General features: G+C 45.4%; 1 protein-coding gene across 1 annotated transcript in view; it reads left to right on the plus strand.

Annotated features, from left to right (window-relative positions):
• Window positions 1-20,465, plus strand: part of SORCS1 (sortilin related VPS10 domain containing receptor 1) — a 474,417-nt gene that overhangs the window by 369,924 nt on the left and 84,028 nt on the right. Inside the window, exons 7-9 of the mRNA XM_074999892.1 lie at window positions 5,949-6,067; window positions 8,747-8,836; window positions 14,986-15,165. Coding sequence (XP_074855993.1) covers window positions 5,949-6,067; window positions 8,747-8,836; window positions 14,986-15,165 — 389 coding nt within the window. The remainder of the gene's footprint in view (window positions 1-5,948; window positions 6,068-8,746; window positions 8,837-14,985; window positions 15,166-20,465) is intronic.

Here is a 20,465-nt window from a genome sequence, read left to right on the forward strand (position 1 = left end):
GGAGGTCTATAAAATCGTTAATAGAATGGAGAAAGTGAGTGGGAAAATATTGCTTACCAAGTCACATAACACAAGAGGTAGCGGTCATCCAGCTGGTTCAAAACTAAGATAACTGGAGTAAATTGCCTAGGGAGGTTAGAGGATCTCCATCATTGGAGGTATTTGAGAGCTGGTTAGATAAACATCTGTCAGGGATGGTCTAGATGGTGCCTGCTCCTGCCATGAGTGCAGGGGACAGGACTTGATAATCTCTCAAGTCCCTTCCATTTCTAGTGTTCTATGATTCCATAAGGAAGTACTGTTTCATACAACACACAGTCAACCTGTTGAATCGTAGAACACTAGAACGGGAAGAGACCTTGAGAGGTCATTGAGTCCAATCCCCTGTGCTCAAGGCAGGACCAAGTACCATCTAGACCATCACTGATTGGTATCTATCTAATCTGCTCTTAAATATCTCCAATGGCATCTCCTATCCTATTGTCCTATTTCCAGAGGCTAAGAATAATAATTTTTCTCCCTCCTCCTTGTAACACCCTTTATGTACTTCAAAGCTGTGATCATGTCCCCTCTCAGCCTTCTCTTTTCCAAACTAAACAAACCCATTGTTTTGATCTTTTCTCATAGGTCATATTTTCCAGACTTTTAGAACTCATTGCCACGGGATGTTTTGAAGACCAAAATAAAACCAGGTTCTAAGAGGCAAGAGAAAAAATTCATGGAGGCTAGCTCCATCTGTGTCTATGTAGCCCAGTTGGGCTCAGGGAGGCGTTCTCCCCTCTCTCTGGGTCAGTGATGGCCACATCACTTCACTGAAGTCATCTACAGGGAATCAGACTCAACAACCATACTAGTCCCAGGGCTCAGGCCTATGATCAGTCCAAGCAGAGAGTTGAATTGGCTCAGGACCTCACTTTGAGCAGGTGACTGTAGTCCAGGTGTAGGGTGCGAGAAGACATTGTAGCGGTCGAGAGTGCAGTCCGACCCCTCTGTGAATCCTCAGGAGAATCTAAACAGACCAGTCTGTGCAAGGTGAAAAGCTGCAAAATAACTAACCCTGCCATGGGAACTACTGCAAAACAAGGCGCGCTTGCCAAGACTTCAAGGCTATGCTGGCAGTAGGCCACAAGAGATAGTGATAAGGAATGCATAGGAAATTTTAGGCAATCTTATGCTAATGAGTTCAGCTTTCTTAGCTAGCGTTAGGAGGCCTGTTACAGAGCCTCTCCCCGAGCGAAGCTCCGACGCGTCAGGTTTTCCCCCACTGGTGACTGTGGCGTCTCCGGGGCTCCTGTCGTGGGTGTCATGCACTTTCAGTAAACCAAATATAGCACTCGCCTTCTGGGTGCAGCTTCGTTTCTGGGGAACCCGAGCCTGGATGGTTACACCAGGGGTTCAGGCCAACAGTCAGGCTGAGCCAACAATCAGAGGAACCCAGGCCCTCATTCAGGTCGGGGCAACAAGCAGTTCACAGTTTATGCCCAGGCCCTAGCTCACGGCATGGCAGCAAGCATCTCCAATGATATATGTAACTTCTTCATGAGTGGATGGGGAAATCAACAAAGTCTTTGTCCTCCAATGGCCCATGCAGTCCTGATGTCTCTTCTTGATGGGGGGAAGGGGGGTAACGTCTCTGCCTGCCTATGTTCTTACCTTAATAGGCAGCATTTTTACAAAATTTGCACGTGACACAAAATTACTCTAAATAGTTAAGTCCCAAGCAGACTGTGAAGATTTACAAAAGGATCTCAATAAATTGGGTGATTGGGCAACAAAATGGCAGATGAAACTCAGTGTTGATAAATGCAAAGTAATACACTTTGGAAAATATAATCCCAACTATACATATACAATGATGGAGTCTGACTTAGCTGTTACCACTCAAGAAAGAGATCTTGGAGTCATTGTGGATAGTTCTCTGAAGACGTCCATTCAGTGTGCAGTGGCAGTCAAAAAAGCTAAAAAATGTTGGGAATCATTGTGAGAGGAGTACATAATGAGACAGAAAATGTCATATTACTTTATATAAATCCATGGAAGGCCTGGACACTGTTCCCTGCAGAGCTAATCAACAAAACTTTGGATCTGGCTGGAATGGATTGAGACATCTCAGTATGTCACCTCTAAACCTGTCAGACTCCAGTTGTACCACAGGAGTATTTTATGCTACATCTTGGCTACAGCAGGTTTACTTCCTGGTGTTTCCCAATGGAAATGAGAAGCCTATTTTTTCATTGCCTTTCACAAGGTTTCTTGCACCTCCTTTACAACTGTCTAGCATTGGCCAGTGCCACAGAAAGGATCATGGTGTAGTCCACAGCAGTTTGGCTACTGCACTATGAAAGACAGCAGTTGCTGTGTTCCTCTCTCTAGGCTCCACATGGTGGCGTTATTGTGTATTAAAAGAAGCAGCTGTTGTTAGGGGTGAGGATGCTGGAAATCAGAAGCAAAATGTCCTAATTACCTGTAGCAGGGAAAACAACTGTGCAGGAAAGGTAATGAAATTAATTCCAGAGCTTACCAACTGAATACATTAATTTGGCATTCATTCATGCTAAATTACAAGGTGCTTCCTATGGAATCACATAAAATGTCCCCATGAACTGAAGTTTAATGTTAACCCAATGAAATCCCAAAGGGAAGAAGACTGATTGGCCCTTTGCTGTGAAGGTTGGTTCCTTTTATTTCTGAGCTCCTAGACAAAGGGACTTTAGCTGGAACAGACGAATATGCACCCGAGGTTTTGCTCCAGTGATTGCTACGGCTCTTCAGTCAGAATAATCACTTTTGGGGGTTAGCCCATTATAAGTGGTTAGGAGCATTTTGCAATGGCACCCCGCAGTCCTTCCTTGTCAGATCTCATATCCATACCTACAGCAAAGCCAGCCACCCTGGTCTGGATTGTGTGAGAACAGTGGTCTGTGTGCTCACGTGTTGCTGTGGAGACCCCATTCAGCTGGAGATAAGAACACTTCAGAATGGTTTCTCTGGTGCGCAAGAGTGCTTGGGAGTCGGGAAGCAAAAGAGAAGTAGAAGGGAAGAAGTGGGTGTGGCAAATAAGTGGCCGATGTTCCCTCTCATTTTTTGTCATCCACGTGCAGAATAAATTTTATTATATGGACCACCAGCAGGAACAATTGCTGCTGGCCGTGGGTGGTTGTCGGCATTCTCCCTCTCAGCAGAGTAGCACCCGAATCTTTTCCAGGCAGCACCCCAAGCACTCAACTTACAGGGAACTCAGGTCTTGGCTCCAGAAAGCCATCTGTCCTATGAGAAGAGGAGAACTGGAGAAAAAGGGGCTACTCAAGTGAGCGAGCATACCTAGGATCAGCATTTACGAGTGGCGTGAGCCTTGAGCACCTGTGTAGGGCTAAGCCAATGGCTAGGGTTGGTGGACTTGTTTCACTTGATCAGAAATGGTCAGGAGGAAAGACAGCAGGCTTTTCTCTTCATGCTATGGTTTCCTGTTAATGGGGACAATGGAGCAATGACCCTGAAAGGGGAGCTGTCTTGCTTTCATTTGATTTGCTGGTGAAGGTGCTTATCTACTACTGACCCCCAGTGAGTATTGAAGAGAATGAAAAGATCATCTGATCGTGATATCTGGATCATATCAATTAACATTTTGTAGCCAGCTTTGAAAATGCAAAGAATTCTATATTGTATGGTCTAGCAGCATGTTGTAGATCCAATGTGCTCTGTAAACCTAGGGCCAAAATCATCCCTGATCTATCTTCAGTAACCCCGTGGATTTGTACTCTGTGTGCCTTTGTTTTAAACAGAACACAGCATCCTTAGAAACAAAAAAAGAACTCTTATATCACGGATTTATTTAAAAAAATAAGTAGAATATGATGAGAAGCTAGCAGTTTCAATTTCAGTGAAAAAATGTTTCTGTGTTCAGAAGGACATGATTATACCTAGCAAAAGACTGTGATGCTCCAAGAGGAAGACAATTAGAAGTGCTTTCAAGATTAAATACCATTTAGAGTTTGTCATCCCAGTGCTAGTGCTAAAATCCCTCTCTCTGTGAATGAACTATGCTCATACAAACAGCAACTGCTTAACTGAGCTGGAAAATCTTAACTATATGACCGTGGTCCTGATTCTCACTGTGATAAAGGTATTTTAGACTCCCAGCTGGTACTTCCCTTGGTAAAATGTATAGGTGGCAGCCTCTTGAGATGTGTCCGATAGTTCAGATGTGTTTTTGAGACTTTGTGACACTGTGTGGCACAGGCTGAATGGATCAGTCTGGGAGCTAGAATCAAGAAGAACCACAAGGTGTGTCTTCTTCAGCAGCCTCAATAAAGAGCCCCTCTGTATTCATATGAATACAAGACTGGCCATACTAGGTCAAACCAATGGCGTGTCCAGCCGCAGTAGCCCCAGCGGCAGCCCCAGCTGCTCCAGTGTCTCCTCTGGCCCTGGCTGCAACAGTTGCTACGGCAGCCCCAGCTGTGGCAGCTGCTCCTCCAACCTGGTGACTCTGATGGTGGTGGTGGCTCTAGTGAGTCACTGGCATTTGGGGGGTAGTCTGTTATTTCCAAAGTACGTTAAATTGGGGTCCATTAACTTGAGGATTTACTGTAGTGAAATGAGGGAGCATTGTAGGGGGAAGTGATTGTCAGGGCTTTGAGCTTTTCAATCCTTGTTGTTTAGGCCAGCTAAAGACAGTTTACCCAGCCTAGAATCACTGTAACATCATCACAGGACCTAACATCAGCTATACCATCAGGGGCTCCTTTACCTGCACATCTACTGACATAATATATGCCATCATGTGCCAGCAGTGCCCGACTGCAATTTACATTGGCCAAACTGGACAGTCTCGCCGTAAAAGAATAAATGGACATAAATCAGACATCAGGAACGGAAATGTACAGAAGCCTGTGGGGGGAACACTTCAATCTCCCTGGACACTCAGTGACAGTTCTGAAACAAAACAATTTCAGAAATCAAATGGAGAGAGAAATCTCTGAGCTTTAATTTATTTGCAAATTTGAGTCCATTAACCATGGATTAAACAGAGACTGGGAGTGGCTCACAGCTTACAAAGACAGTTTCTCTGCTCTGGGTGCTCATAGCTCCCCATTAGACACTGACAATGGCTCACGTTCCCCTGTCTGATCTGAGTTGCTTTTTCCTCTTTTGATAAGTGCTGTTGATACTGGGCCATTTCCACCTTGCTGAATAGACCTTGTCAGCTCTGGCCCTCCCTCTTACTGGGACCCCACTCTTTAAATACCCCTCTGCAACCCCACTCCCACTCATGCACCTGATGAAGTGGGTCTTTGCCCACAAAAGCTTATGCTCCAAAATATCTGTTAGTCTATAAGGTGCCACAAGACTTTTTGTTGTAATAGTATTGTATCCTCACTATGCCTGGGGCCCCATACCTCCAGCTGGGCTAGAAGACTCTAGTAGCAACTTGAGGCCTGTGGACAGCCAGGAAGTGAATACACAGCTCTGGGGTGGGCCCAAAGATCTGACTGGCACAAAGATAGACCTGGGAGGGTAATTTGGGTGTGAGGGTTATTTGTAGCCATCCAAATGCACCTACAGCTCAGACGTCCTGTGAGCTTCTCATGCACTGCTGAGCTGCTGGTGGTGTCTGTTCCTCCAGCTTATGTCTCACTCTTTAGTTTACATTAAATTTGATTTAATTTGCAAGTAAGGTCTTTAAGGGCAGGGACTATTCTTGTGTTTTATTCGTATAGTACCTAGCAGCACAGTAGTGTCCACTAGGCTCCTTGATGCTACCACATTATAAATCAATAACATACAGCACCAGAGCCTCAGAGAGACAGGTTCTGAAATAAACCAGTATGGGTCATGAAGGACTGGGCCAGGTGAGGAGGGCGAGAGCCTGCCACTGCTGCGGCAGCAACAGGAGTGGTGTGTGCCTTCTGCCTGACCTTTATTTTGTTTTGTCTTTATGATTCCAGATGCTCAGTACATCACCTGCAGGATGCAGAACTGCACCGAAGCCACCCGGAGCAAACCGTTTCCAGGCTACATTGACCCCGATTCCCTGATTGTGCAGGATGATTATGTGTTTGTTCAGGTGCGTTCTCTGACAAATTCCAAGGGAATTTTCCTTCCTCTCACCCCCTTACTTACCCACTCACCCAGCCAAGCAACCTACCCAGAGTACAGAGTTCATCAGTCCATCAGAATGCTAATTGTTTCCTTATGACTCTCTTTCAAGTATCTTGTCAGCAGGAGGTTGGGGATGTGCTGCCTGGAGCATTTAAGATGCTTGCTGGAAACAGCCTCATTGCCAGTCAATCAGCCTCATCATGCATTCTAGCAGTAGACCCTGTACCACTAGGTTTGAAGCTGCTGTACCAGTCACTTGATACCACAAGTGCATGAGATCAATCAAGGTTTTTACTGAGTCAGAGAAAGGAATAGAAAGCGGGAAGAGGGGAAAGAGGGAAGGGCTGGGGAGAGTAATCAGCCATTATTGGCATGCACGGATGACGATTATTGAGACAAGGATGGAGATGAGAGGTATTCAGCCAATTTCTGTTCCTGGCAAGAGCTGCAGAATATATCTGAGAAGCCCTGGGATTCATGAACCTGCTGCCAATGTCTATTTAATGGTAGAGCTGGAGCTGGGGGGAAGTCCAGGGACAGTGTATATGAACTGGAAATAATCTGGTCTCAGAATGTCTCACTTGTTTGAGTGGACACCTGACCCCATTGCAGTTGGTCCGGATGTGTCTGTGCTGCTGTTTTAACCTGAGCTAATTAATTTGTAATTGACTCAAAGTAACTAACACAGTTGTAAATGCTTGTCTAGATGGTGTACTCCACAATATAAGCACATGTGGTTTATCCTAGGATAGGGGCCAGCTACCCCCACTGCATGGGTGCCAAGAGTGGTCTGCAAGCCAATTTTCATTGGCATATGAGGCAGGAGCTCAGCCCTACCCCTCCTCCCCCATGCAGGTGGGAGCTTGGTCAAAGCCATGTCACCTGTGCTACCAACCAAGGGGAAAGCTCTGCGTCTTAATTAACTTATTAATGAAACTGTTGTGCTCGCACCATACATAGAGGACAAAAGGTCAAATTTCGGCACTCCACCTAGGAAAGGTTGCTGACACCTGCCCTAGGAGCTGGCTACCAATAGGGGAGGTATGCACAGTACTATTAATGTGTTAGGTAACACAAATTAAAGCAGTTCCACAAAGTGTAGTCTATACATACCTTTTGATTGCAACTCCAGTGTGGATGCCCATGGTAAGAGCAGCTTAGTAGGTGGGACGCTTTCTTTACAATCATAGTGGAATCATTGCTCTGGTGTCTGGTGTCAGTAGAGGACATTTTAGAACAAACTGATAAACTGAACACTAATAAGCCACCAAGACCAAATGATATTTGACCTCAGGAGATCTGAAGGAACTCAGAGGTGAAATTGCAGAACAGCTAACTGTACGTTATAAATTACCATGGAAATAAGCTTCTGTGCCAAATGACTAGAGCAAGGGTCAGCAACCCCTGGCTTGGGTGCCAGGAGTGGCACATGAGATGATTTTCTTTGACACTTGAGGCAGGAGGTCAGCCTGACCCCTCCTCCTCCATGCAGCGGGGAGCTTGCTCAAAGCCATGCCGCCTGTGGATTAACAAAAGACCAGCTAATGCTGACAACCATCACCTAAACAGAAAAGCTCTACATCTTAATTTATTTATTAATGAAGCTGTTGTATGTAGGGCTATCAGTGACTTTAAAAAATTACCACTGGCACTCAGACTGTACATAGAGATCAAAAGGTCATATTTTAGCACTCTGTCTTGGAAAGTTTGCTGACCCTCAGACTAGCAGATAGCCAATGAAATGCAAGTTTTTTAAAAGGGCTCCAGAGGCAATCCTGGCAATTACAGGGCAGTAAGCCTGACTTCAGTACCAGGCAAACTGGTTGAAACTGCACTAAAGGAAAAAAAAAATGTCAGACACATAGATGAACATGATTTGCTGGGGAAAAGGTTCAGAAAAAAGCAAAAAAAAAATGATTAAGGGTATGGAATGGTAACCATATGAATCATGATTAATGAGACCGGGCCTTTTCAGCGTGAAAAAGAGATAACTAAGCGGGGCTATGTTAGAGGTTTATAAAACCATGACTAGTGTGGAGAAAGTAAATAAGTAAGTGTCATTTGCTCCTCATAGAACAAGAAGTAGGTGAAATTAGGAGGCAGCAGGTTTAAAACAAACAATGCAGAGTCAACTTTTGAAACTCTTGGCTAGCGGATGTTGTGAAGGCCAAGACTATAAACAGATTCAAAAGAGAACTCAGTAAATTCATGGAGGATAGGTACATCAGTTCCTGTTAACTGGGATGGGCAGGGATGATGTCCCTAGCCTTTGTCTGACAGGGCTGGGAATGCATGACAGCAGATGGATCAGTTGATGATAACTTGTTCCGTTCATTCTCTCTGAAGAACCTGGCATCAGTCATTGTCCGAAGACAGGATACTGAGCTAGAAGGACCTTTGATCTGACCCACAATGGTCTTTCTTAGGTTCTTATGTTCTAACAATAGGAACTGTTTGCACCATTGACTGCCCATTTCAAACTCATTGACATTTTGTCCACTAGCTGCAACTACTGCTGTCTTAGATTGTCACCATTGCAACTGCATTCATTTCTGCAACCTAGCTAATATTTCCCTCCAGCTTCAAAGGAAAATGAAGGATGATGATGATAAACCTGGTTCTAAAATTCCCTTTTATATTGCAGTTAACATCAGGAGGACGACCACACTATTACGTGTCCTACAGGAGGAATGCATTTGCACAGATGAAGCTGCCAAAGTATTCTTTGCCAAAGGTATATTATTATTGCTGATATATTCACACTCACGCACAGAGCTTCCAATCAATTCAAAGGTTACTGCTGCTGGGTGGTAACTTCAGAGTGAACCCTAATTAATAAAAAACTTGTTTTTAACGAATATTTGAAAGCATATGGTTGTGTCAGCATTTCAGTCAGTCAAGGACATGAGGATGAAATGTGGATTTGTGCTCAGGTCTGCATAAATGACTATCGAATTTTAATCAACACCATTGGGGGGGTGGTTTGCCTTAAAATACCCACCTCCCACTCCCTGACATGGGGCACTTTTTTGTGTTTTGCCTCATGAGTGGATTTAAATGGGAGGCAAGGAAAGAGAAGGGTTTTTTTTGTGTCTGCTCCATGTCTTCACTAATTAAGAATAATGGAGAATCAGCAATGGAGCCTGAAAACATGTCATTGCCTTACGGAGCTGGCTTTTCCAGAGGCCTCTCTAAAACAAGTGTCAGTTGGGAGGTGGGGTGCAGGAGCGGGGAGAGCTTGTTACGTTCAAGAGAGATGGGTTCTTTGCAGCTGGACTTCAAAGAGCTTCTGAAACAGAAGGATCTGGAGATGTGGGTGGGACTTCAGAAGTGTCTATGAAGGTACAGGGCTGTTTATTGTGCTCATCTCATGGTCTGTCAGGCCATGGAGCCCTCGTGAACTGCTCCTAAGCAGGGGGATGTAAGGGGTCTATGACAACTGATGAGGATGCTGTTAATTTACCCACAAAGGACCTGCAGGTTTGAGAGTGTGGGTGAGGGGATGATGTCCCCAGTATTGTCTTGTACCATCACACAGCAAGTCCTTTTTCATAATGCACAACCTGATGGTGGGCGGCACCCAGAATCTCCAGTCACTTTTGCAAATCTTAATCCAAGTGTTCTAATGTAGACTGAAATGCCAGCCACTCTAAAGAGCCAGGAGGAATTATCCTATCAAGACAGAGCAGACTTCAAGAAGCGCTTATTGGAAACAGTGTTTACAACAGTAATTGGAACCTTTTCAGTCCAGCAATTGCAATGCCCCTGCAAAATGACCCTTACAATGGGCATTTGCAACGAGCTCTGACCATCTGTGATGAAACTCTTTGCTTTGAGCTGAGCTCCCGCTACATGTTTGGTTCCCCATCTGTCTATCTCTGAGATCTACAGAGAGCTGGAGAAAGGGAGTTATGATTGATTTTAATTGTTGTAAATGAAATAGGAATTGGAACAGCAAATTCTGTTGTCTGGTAGAAGTACGAGTGTGATAGTTATGGAGAAAAAAGTGCTTTGTTACCATCTCATAACATCTTCAAAAGATAAAGAGCTGCATCTGGTGTGGGAGGAGCCAAAGGGGGAAAAATGCATATATTTGGGCTGCTGCTATCAAAGCAGGAGAGCTGTCTTTATTAAAAATGTACACAGCGCTGTGCTAGCCAGCCGAATGGAAACAAACAGGTCCTTCTGTGCCTTGAGTCTCTTTAATCTTTCTCAGCTAAATTGGGCCCAGCCAGGCTAATCAGTGCTGACAGGTCCAAACTCTCTAATGGCTCATGGATTGAGGAGAGGAATACAAAGTTTTTCATCTCTGCATCTGTCGCTTCTTTTGAATTTGGATCAGAGAAAGGTGTTGTCATCTGACAGCTGCTGGCTTTGTTGGCGTGAGTTGATAGGTTGTAGTCCAGTTCATGTGAGCACAGTTTACACCATAAAAGTCGCAATCACAGCTGTCTGTAATTAAGCTATTGGTTACCAGTCTGGGCAAAGGACTGAATGGGTCATGGACTCTTAATTCCCCTAAGTTTTTCCTGGTATGTTTGTCATATTCTTGGTGGTGGTATCTCTGGGACTAGGTTAAGGAACATCAAATTGATACAGAGAAAGGAAACCTTGAGTAGCAGGATGTGTTATAAGTGGCTCATGCTCTCTCTAACAGAGTTCATCACAGAATAGTACAGGTACACCTGACAACCTATCAATGGTGTGGTCCATTTCAACTCACTCCATTTTTAGCTACCTAAATCTTACAGCACAAGTTGGTGACTGATCTGGAATAGCTTACTCACCAGCCGTAAGTTGTTTATAGTGTCCCAAGTTTAATAACAATATAAAGGATCAGTGCTGTTCATCCATTTTGTCAGTGCTTTCTTACAGTGTGGGTCTCTAGCCCTGTGGAGGAAGCGGTAGCCATAAACATCATATAATATAGAACATTTAAAACAGCTGACAGTGACTGCAATTGACCAGATAAATCAGGTATTGCTTTTTTGCTATTAAACTTGCCAAGAGGCAAAGATCCCCATCCAGGAGAAAAAAGGCCAGCTGCTTTGTATTAACAATTCAGAAAGCTTTGTCCTTTAGCCTTTCTTAGACTTCCAATCCAATTCAGAGGCATAACATTGCTCTTTCTCTTGTCTTTGGAAAGCCAAGAAGGGCAGACACTAGACCTGAATGTTAATGTTCACTCCACCATGCCATCTGCAGCTAGGGAGAGTCACTGAGTCCCACGGAGGGTTAGGAATAATATAGAAAAAATGGATGGATACTATATATATTAGTCTCTTCCAATCATGTGTTTACAATGTGCAGGCATATACAGGATAACAAACACATATTCAGGCAGATGTAATATACACCTCCTTCACCCCCTGTAGTAAGTATATTGCACCAGTTTAGATTCACTTTACACTTGGTACATCTGGACAGTAATCACAGGCTGTGACACAGCTTTAGCTGAAATACCAAGCTAGATTTATTCTAGTGTAGTACCCAGAGACACTGGGACCTCATCTGGGGTGAGTGAAGTCTCTGTTCTGCATCCTCAGCTGAGAGCTAGCTGGCCTTTAGCTCGTGTGGAAGAGTACAGGGCTTTAGCCCCTATGCTTGTAGGTTCTATCCCTGGTGCTAGCAACCCCAGGTCTGTCAGCATTACCCTAGCTTGCTTGGGCACCAGAGTGGTGAAGCACAGGTGCAAGTCAATGCAGGTTACTGCCACAGGTAATTTACCTAGTGTTCTGGGTAGGTTTGGTCAGCCTCCTCTGAATCATGAACTTCCGCCACTGGTCTATGCCTTGATTTAACCTAGCTCATGTACATCTACTAAAAATGCAATCATGCCCCATGCTTGTCAACTACATTTACTCTTAGATTCTCTGACCCTTATTTGGACTTTCTTCCTGAGACTCTCCCTGTTGATTATTGTTATAGAATGAGCCAGCTGAAAATCAGAGAAAAAAATTTTCAGTAAATAAGTGAGCTGGTTATTTTCACTGGCATTTATGCAATTACCTTCAGTGTTCCTTAAAACTGGTCAGATATCACAAAATACCAATTTTAGGTTAATAAATTACTTGATCAATATGGTGAAAAATATACACTTGACAAACACTATTTGAGCAGCTCTGCTTACAAGTCTAGTTATACGTTGTCTCTGAATTTGGCTCAGAGTGACTCCTTTTTTGTGTGTCTACAAACATAAAGGAATCTAAGTATAAACAGTGTGTTCTTCACTTAGGTTAGGTACCCCACAATAAATTAATTCAGATTAAAATGGCAATGGGGATACGGCAACATTGTTTATAAATTGGCTGAGCAGCTAGAATTAACTCACAGTTCCAAATTAAATTTGAGTTGCCAGCCCTAGTTAAAAGCTGAACTGCTGCATCCTCACTGATATTGTAACCCATTTTAACGAACCTGTTAAGAACACACCTTTTGGACATGTAAAGCCTAAATCATTACAATCCAATGCCATTTATCTCACATTCTACATCATCTTGGAGAATAACCCAGGCCATTTTCTTAAAATGCCAGATTATTTAGTGATGTTCTTTAATGTGAAATAATTAAACAAGTCAAAGTGGATGTTCATACACTCAGAGGGGAACCAGTTGAACTAAACTGAAAACTGAGTTTAACCTGTACTTGCCATTCACATTCAACGTTCTAAGAAAATTGGATTGACTGAAATTTTTCTCCCCGTCGTTTTTCATGTTTCACTGTCACGTTTCTGCCAGACGATTGACAAACCATCAGGACATTTTGCACGTGTGGTATTGGTAGCAGTAACAGAACCAAGAGGAAATATCATAACCAAAGTAATCCACCCCGGTAAAGTTCCCAGTTTTGCAAACTTGCCTAAATTGATTGAGTTTAAAATAATCAGCCAAACGTCAGGATGCCAGTCCTGAGCAAGAGGGAGTGTCCCCACCATTTCCAGGTAAACCAGTGAAGGAAACTAGACTTTCTCCACAACTTTTAAGGCCAGAAAGGAGCAGTATGATGAGATATTCCATCTGGGCACAAGGTCATCTTTCTGTCTGATGTTTCCGTAGAGCGTAGCTTGGGCGGGGGGTGGGGGGGCAAAATCATGCCCGGTGGCTGGATCCAGCCTGCCAAGCATTGCTCTCTGGCCCATGCAGCTGATTAGCAGAACAGACATACTTACAGCCAGCAGCATGTGTTCAGCTGCCCTTTCCCCCACCATGTTCCATCTGCAGTTGAGCTACTCCTAGGATTCTCCTGCTAGTTGTGAAGAGCAGAAGTGGTTGGAGGGGACAAGGTAGTGCTGAAGTCAGGGTGTTCTCCATCCCCTGTACGACCTCTTTACAGAGCAGGGTTTGGGGAGAGGGAGACGCACAGTGAAACTTCTCCAGTTGGAAGCATGGATGGTAAGTACTGGTGAGGCAGTTGGAGTATTGCATCCAGTTCTGGGCCTCCCAGTTTAGCAAGGATGTGGATGCATTGGAGAGGGTCCAACAGAGAACAACAAAAATGATTAGGGGGCTGGAGCACATGACCTATGGGAACAGACTGAGGGATATGGGCTTATTTAGTTTGCAGAAGAGAAGACTGAGGGGTGATTTGATAGCAACCTTCAGCTTCCTGAAAGGGAGCTCTAAAGATGATGGAGAGAGGCTGTTCTCAGTAGTGACAGATGGCAGAACAAGGAGCAATGGTCTGAAGTTACAGAGCGGGAGAAGTAGCTTGGATATCAGGGAAAACCATTTCACTAGAAGGGTGGTGAAGCGCAGGAATGCATTACCAAGGGAGATGGTGGAATCTCCATCCCTAGAGGTTTTTAAGTCCCGGTTTGACAAAGTCCTGTCTGGGAAGATTTTGTTGGGGTTGGTCCTACTTTAGGCAGTGGGCTGGACTCCATGACCTCCTGAGGTCCCTGCCGGCCCTAGGATTCTATGATTCTGTGTAGGTTATTCACTCAGGAGTGAAGTGCATGGATGCGGGTGGGGGTGAGAGGGTGGAGAGGAGATGACAATAGAGCAGGACGTGTTTCCCTTAGAGACATGGAAGGTGGCTTCTTTCAGAAACTTACTCAACAGCGGCCAATACACACTGTGTGTCACCATCACACATACCCAGTCTGTGCCACACACACAGCCAGTCACATAGACACAGCAGCTCACACTCAACCAGTTTCACAAAGTCTCTCTCTCTCACATGGTTTTCTTTCACACTCACACAGTGTCTTTCTCTGTGGCCTCCAGCCCTACCTCTTCTTCCCAAGGCCCCCCTGCCAGCAAGCCCAGAGCCGGCTCGTGACCAGTACCAAAATTTGTGGAATGGCTCCTCTGTGAAAATTATTGCTCGCTGCTGGTGTAGCTCTATGGGATCTCATTCTTGCATGGGATTCTGAAGTTGTGTGGCAGTACATATATACATGAAGCAGAGGCTGTAGAATTTCATTAGCAATTCTGGCATGTGTAAATTTTTGGGCTCCCACAAAGAAAAGGGTGTTTTAGCTGTTTTCTTATCTTAGCTCAGTCATAGGCAGTGATTTCCTTTTAATCACAGCTGAGGCTTAAGTTATAACAGGGGGAAAACATTATATTATACAGTTTTTTTATAGAAACTCCCTTCCTCACAAACTGTTACTGTACAATAATGTGCTTAAAAGTGTTGCCAGTGTGAATGTTCAATTAACACCTCCTCAGTTTATTACTGCTTTGCATATCAGCAGAAGAGACAATGTGCAGAGTATGCAGACAAGGGAATATGCTACTTGCAGCAATGTTGTCTAAAAATTCTGATTAGACTCTAGATATGCACACCTCCCTGGATCATCCAGGATTTAACCTGCGTTGACCTTGGAATGGATACAACTGAGTTGCCCTACAATAACCTGCCGCTGTGTCCTTTCCCCAGGATATGCATGTTATCAGCACGGATGAGAATCAGGTGTTTGCAGCTGTTCAGGAGTGGAATCAGAACGATACGTACAACCTTTATATATCTGACACCCGAGGGGTCTATTTCACGCTGGCCTTGGAGAATGTCAAGAGTAGCCGGGGGCTGGAGGGTAATGTGATGATCGACCTCTATGAGGTATGTCACGAGTGCTAATGACGCAGTCCCATCCTGGGAGTTCATGCTGGTCCAGTAACTTTGCTTTTGTGATGAATGCGCACAGCCTTGTACCATGAACATAATTAGCAGAGGCGTTCTGTGGCAGAACACAGTCACGTGCTTTTGGTCTCGTGCGATGCCTTTTGTCCAAGGACCTCAAAGAGCCCAGATTTTGCACCATCAGACAAGGTAGGCACTGAAGGAAGGCACAAGAAGCTTCACTCTTGAACCTCCGTGTAAGATCTGGCCTCCCCCGAACTGACTTAGGAGAGCCCAGGCCACCCGCACCAGCTCTGCTGTTCTTTGCAATTGCTGCAACATTCATTATCTGAGAACCTGCAGGAGGAATTTTAGCTGAATCAGTCAGAATTCCTGCTGTGGGAACTGTAAAAGGTAGTATATGGTGGTCACATAAAACACACAACTCTATGTGTAGGTGCAGTCCCAGGGCTGGAGAATTCCCAGGATGAGGGTGTTTTTCTTTTCTCTCTTATTTTTCTGCTGTACCGTAAGAGGAACAGCCCAGAGCTCATAACCAAGGGGCAAGGGAGGAATGGCAGCTTGTAGCTCCTGTGGCATCCTCCTGGTCAGGGATCCCTGTTAGCTGAGTGCTTCAGTGGACGCCCAGGAGATGGTCGTGGGCTTCCCAGCTGATCAGCAGAATCCCCACAGTCAGCAGCATGTGTTTCTACTGGTGGTGCGTAGCCGCACATGCTTTGCTGCACATAAATTTGTTCCACTCGTTGATGGAAGAAGTTAGTGGGAACATTGCTCCTGCTCCTGGGTTGCTCTGGGGATTGGCGTGTCCCCTGGTATTGCTTATATGCCTCTGGACACTGACCTAGGTTATAACCACCACCCCAAATGGCCTAGAAGCTCCACAGAGCTGCATGCTGAAGCCCCAGACTGAACCTCCCTACAGGTTCCTGATGTCAGACTTTGCAAAAGTGCCTTTGACAGGCAGGCTAGTGTCTGTCTTCTGAAGTGCCTGAATGGTGAGAATCCTCCCTGGATGGAACCAGGGCTTCTTGAGGCTCCTTTATGACACTGTAGTCCATTTCCATGGCACAAAGGGGCTGGAGCCAGGGTGAGGTTCTTATCCTACCTGTCCTACAAGTGATTTTCCCACACTGCAGAATGAAATCCGTTACATAACATTAAGTTCTGGTAAAAGTGGAGACACTTATCTGAGAATTAACTCGCTCAACTGGAAACCACATGGAGTTCTCCATGTCGAGAGCCCGAATGGGTGCTGTATAAATGCAGGGAATGGGCATGCCATTTCCTCATCCTTGTGAGGACCTCACCATTAATCTAGGTGTAATACAGGCAGCCCATAGAAAGGCTGCTTCCTCTAATTACTGTCAGTTCAAGGAGTGGTTTCACTGCAATACATAAATGTGCCCTACATCCCAAGAGAAACAAAAGCTTTTATTGTATTGGGCTCATAGATCATAGCCACCGGGATTGGAATTAATGTGATCAGACGGGTAGTGTCGTATCTGCTGATTACCTAAATAGAAAGATTATTGGCTGACGCTGTACCTGGCACAAAACTCCCTTGAAATCTGATGTTCTGGCTGGAGGAGAGCTCAGAGCCACACAGGGTGAATCTCCCAGGAGGATTGCTGCAGTCACAGTGAGAGGGAAGGAGGGAAGGATGGATGGATCATAGAAACTTTTTGCTGGTGTGAGGATGGCACCATCTAGAAAAGAATGAATGCAGAAAGTTTGCTGTTTCCAAGTCATTGATTTCATCCTCTTCCATCTTTATTAATCAACATATTTCCCTTATATTGTTTTTCATTCCTTCTATTTGCAAATGCCCTTCTCTTTTCCTTGCATGTCTGTACTAACGTTTAGACAGTGTGGGTTGTGAACAATGTCTGCAGTTACTCTTCAAAGTAGGCAGGTGCGATGTTACTGGTTGTGGCAGTGTTCCCCATTGTGGATGTCATTCAGCACCCATTGGAATCAGCAGACATCTCTCCAGTTCAGTCAGAGGTGGATCAGGCCCAAAGGGGTATATGGGTCACTTGTGAACCCTGCAGTAAATACATCCATCGAGGAAGGAACGGGAATCCATTTCCATGTGTGGCCTATGAGAACCTTTGGAGTCTATGACCACATTTGTCTTTTGGTTGCACAGCTGGACAGGGGATGCACTGGGAAGAGTGGAGAATGGATGTAACCTTGATCCACTCTCAAGCCTCAATGCAACAATGCATGGAGTGAATGTACTGAGTGCATCGCCAAGTAGGAAGTAATTTGCACCAGCAAAGGGATAGCAACAGAGTTCTCGGTAAGCTGTGAACTGGGGCGGCCTCTCAAGAGCGATTCAGACACTGCCCAGCTGATTATCACAGCACCCACATCTAAGTTTTGGGTTCTCTTGGTGGTGCACTTTCACACATGCCTTTGGTGCACAGACAAAAATTATTCTGCACATGGATGGCAAAGATTAGAGGTAAAATTGGATAGCTGGGATTGTTTTCCTCCTGGCACGAGAGAGAAACAGGGACCAGTTAAGGTACACTGCTTCTGGAAGGCTGCAGCTGCTCACTGGCCCCACTCAGGCAGGATAGTAGGGTTACACTCCAGCCTTTTGTAAACACCTGCTCGGAGTCATCCTCACTGAGCTGCTGGTATAGAAGGAAATCTTAAAGCCAAACTGTTTGTTTTTAATGGTGCCCTGTGCAGCATGTGCCAATCTGCAGCATTTCTGCCTCTGTGGGAGTGTGTGTGCATGCCTGTATGTACAGATGGATCCTCTCTTGTCTGGCACCCTCAGGACCTGACAGGTGCCAGATGAGAAAATTTGCTAGATCATGGGAGGTCACTGTTGTCTGGCACATTGCAGCACTTCCACTGATTGCTGTGCTCTGAGAAGACATTTAGGGGTAAATTACAGCTCACAGAACACTGAGAGCCAGGACTGGTGGCTGTAAACTAGTTTATGGGACCACAGGAACCACACCCATGACATCTGGTGAACTAAAATCATGCCAGATTATGGATGTTCCAGACTAGAGAGTGCTGGACTAGAGAGGTTCAACGTGTAGTACTGTGTCTCCAGCATGAGGGACAGTTGTGTGCCGAAATAGCAACCACAGTCTAGGCATAGCCTAAGTGTTGTAGTTGCCTTGTGGGTGTGAATCATATGGGCTACGTCTACATGTGAAGCCTACATCGAAGTAGCCTATTTCGATGTGGCGACATCGAAATAGGCTATTTCTATGAATAACGTCTACACGTCCTCCAGGGCTGCCAACGTCGATGTTCAACATCGACGTTGCGCAGCACCACATCGAAATAGGCGCTGCGAGGGAACGTCTACACGCCACAGTAGCACACATCGAAATAAGGGTGCCAGGCACAGCTGCAGACAGTGTCACAGGGCGGACTCAACAGCCAGCCGCTCCCTTAAAGGGCCCCTCCCAGACACACTTGCACTAAACAGCACAAGATCCACAGAGCCGACAACGAGTTGCAGACCCTGTGTATGCAGCATGAATCCCCCGCTGCAGCAGCAGCAGCCAGAAGCCCTGGGCTAAAGGCTGCTGCCCACGGTGACCATAGAGCCCCGCACGGGCTGGAGAGACAGCGTCTCTCAACCCCCCAGCTGATGGCTGCCATGGAGGACCCCACAATTTCGACGTTGCGGGACGCGTATCGTCTACACGGTCCCTACTTCGACGTTGAATGTCGAAGTAGGGCGCTATTCCGATCCCCTCATGAGGTTAGCGACTTCTACGTCTCGCCGCCTAACGTCGAAGTTAACTTCGAAATAGCGCCCGACGCGTGTAGCCGCGACGGGTGCTATTTCGAAGTTAGTGCCGCTACTTCGAAGTAGCGTGCACGTGTAGACACAGCCATGCAGTGTCTATGACTGGGTAGGTCACATGAGACACGCTTGTGCCTTTCAGTCTGAGATGTACCCAGATGTGTGTCTGCCTGCAGAGAGTATGTAAGCTGTACATATGTGGTATGTTCTGTGCAGGTATCGTTTTGCCAAACCCGTATGCATGGACAGTGTGTGCGCAGTGTATATTGAGGAGGGTGTGCACAGGGTATATTGATCTGTGCCATGGACAACACCTGCGTCTTTTTTGGTTTTGGTATAGTCTGTGTTTTTGTCTTTCAAGTTTGGATGCAGCTGGGGTGAGTGCGTAAGCAGTGTGTCGCTTTCATATGCAGGCTTGTGTGTTCCTCTTCTGCGGATGGCAGCGCATAAAGTGTTGTGTATATTCACAATGCGTGTGTCTCCCTGCTGTGGCTGCATACATACTACATAAGAGCTTTTCCCAGATAAAGTTATCCAAAAATTACGATGTAACTTTTGTGCAGCCAAAAGACAGATGCGATCATAGGCTCCGAAGAGGAATTCACAATGCTTCGGAACCCATTTATCACCTGATATATAAAATGCTCTTTAATCATTTATAGCCACCATCTCACAGGGCTTCTAGTACTACCAGCCTGAGTGAACAGCAAAGGAAAGTACAAATGGAGTTATTGGCCCTGGCCTGTGAGAGCAGACGCAGAGCTATTGTTACGTTCTCAGATATTGCTATCTATGCAATGTCACGGGCAGACTGAGTGTCCCTTGTCTATTTTGGTATCTTTCCCAAGAAACTAAAAATGATCTGGAAAAAAACCCCAAGATCAGAAGTAATAATTGTATTTTTAAAAATATAACCTTTGCTGTCTTGAGAGCAAATACTTCAGGAGTGTAATATCCATTGAAATCAATGGTAGCTGGGCAGTGAAATACTGTTAAGGCTTTAGACTTCACCCCCCAAGCAGCTCCCAACTGAATTCATTGGCACCACCTGAGGAATACAGATTTATTCAGTGTGAGGAAGCATCAGACCTTCCATCCTGTGGGCTGAGTAACAGAGTAAGGTGCTACTCATTGTCAGTAAGTTGATTCAGAGTCTGTGTGGCTTACAGGTCACAAGGGGGTGAGGCTCTGCTGCATTCATGCTCGCTGAATAGTATCTCCCTCCATGAGCAGCCCCACAGAAGTGGATGGAATGGTTAGTGGAATGAGACCTTACTAGGTCTGAGTCAAGGGCCCAGAACATGTTCCACAGGAAATAGTATCATTTCGTGCACCAGCGGTAGTCCTGGCCTTATGCACCAATAAAGAGGGGTGCTCGCAACCCTGATATTTTGGATGCCTTGCATTCCAATGCAAGTTCTAGTTCACTCTTTACCACACTCTCTCCATCAGCAGCAAAAACAGAGAAGGAGGTAACTCAGGGGTTGATTTCCCA

This window comes from Carettochelys insculpta, chromosome 7, assembly GCF_033958435.1.
Source record: "Carettochelys insculpta isolate YL-2023 chromosome 7, ASM3395843v1, whole genome shotgun sequence".
Lineage (NCBI taxonomy): Eukaryota > Metazoa > Chordata > Testudines > Carettochelyidae > Carettochelys > Carettochelys insculpta.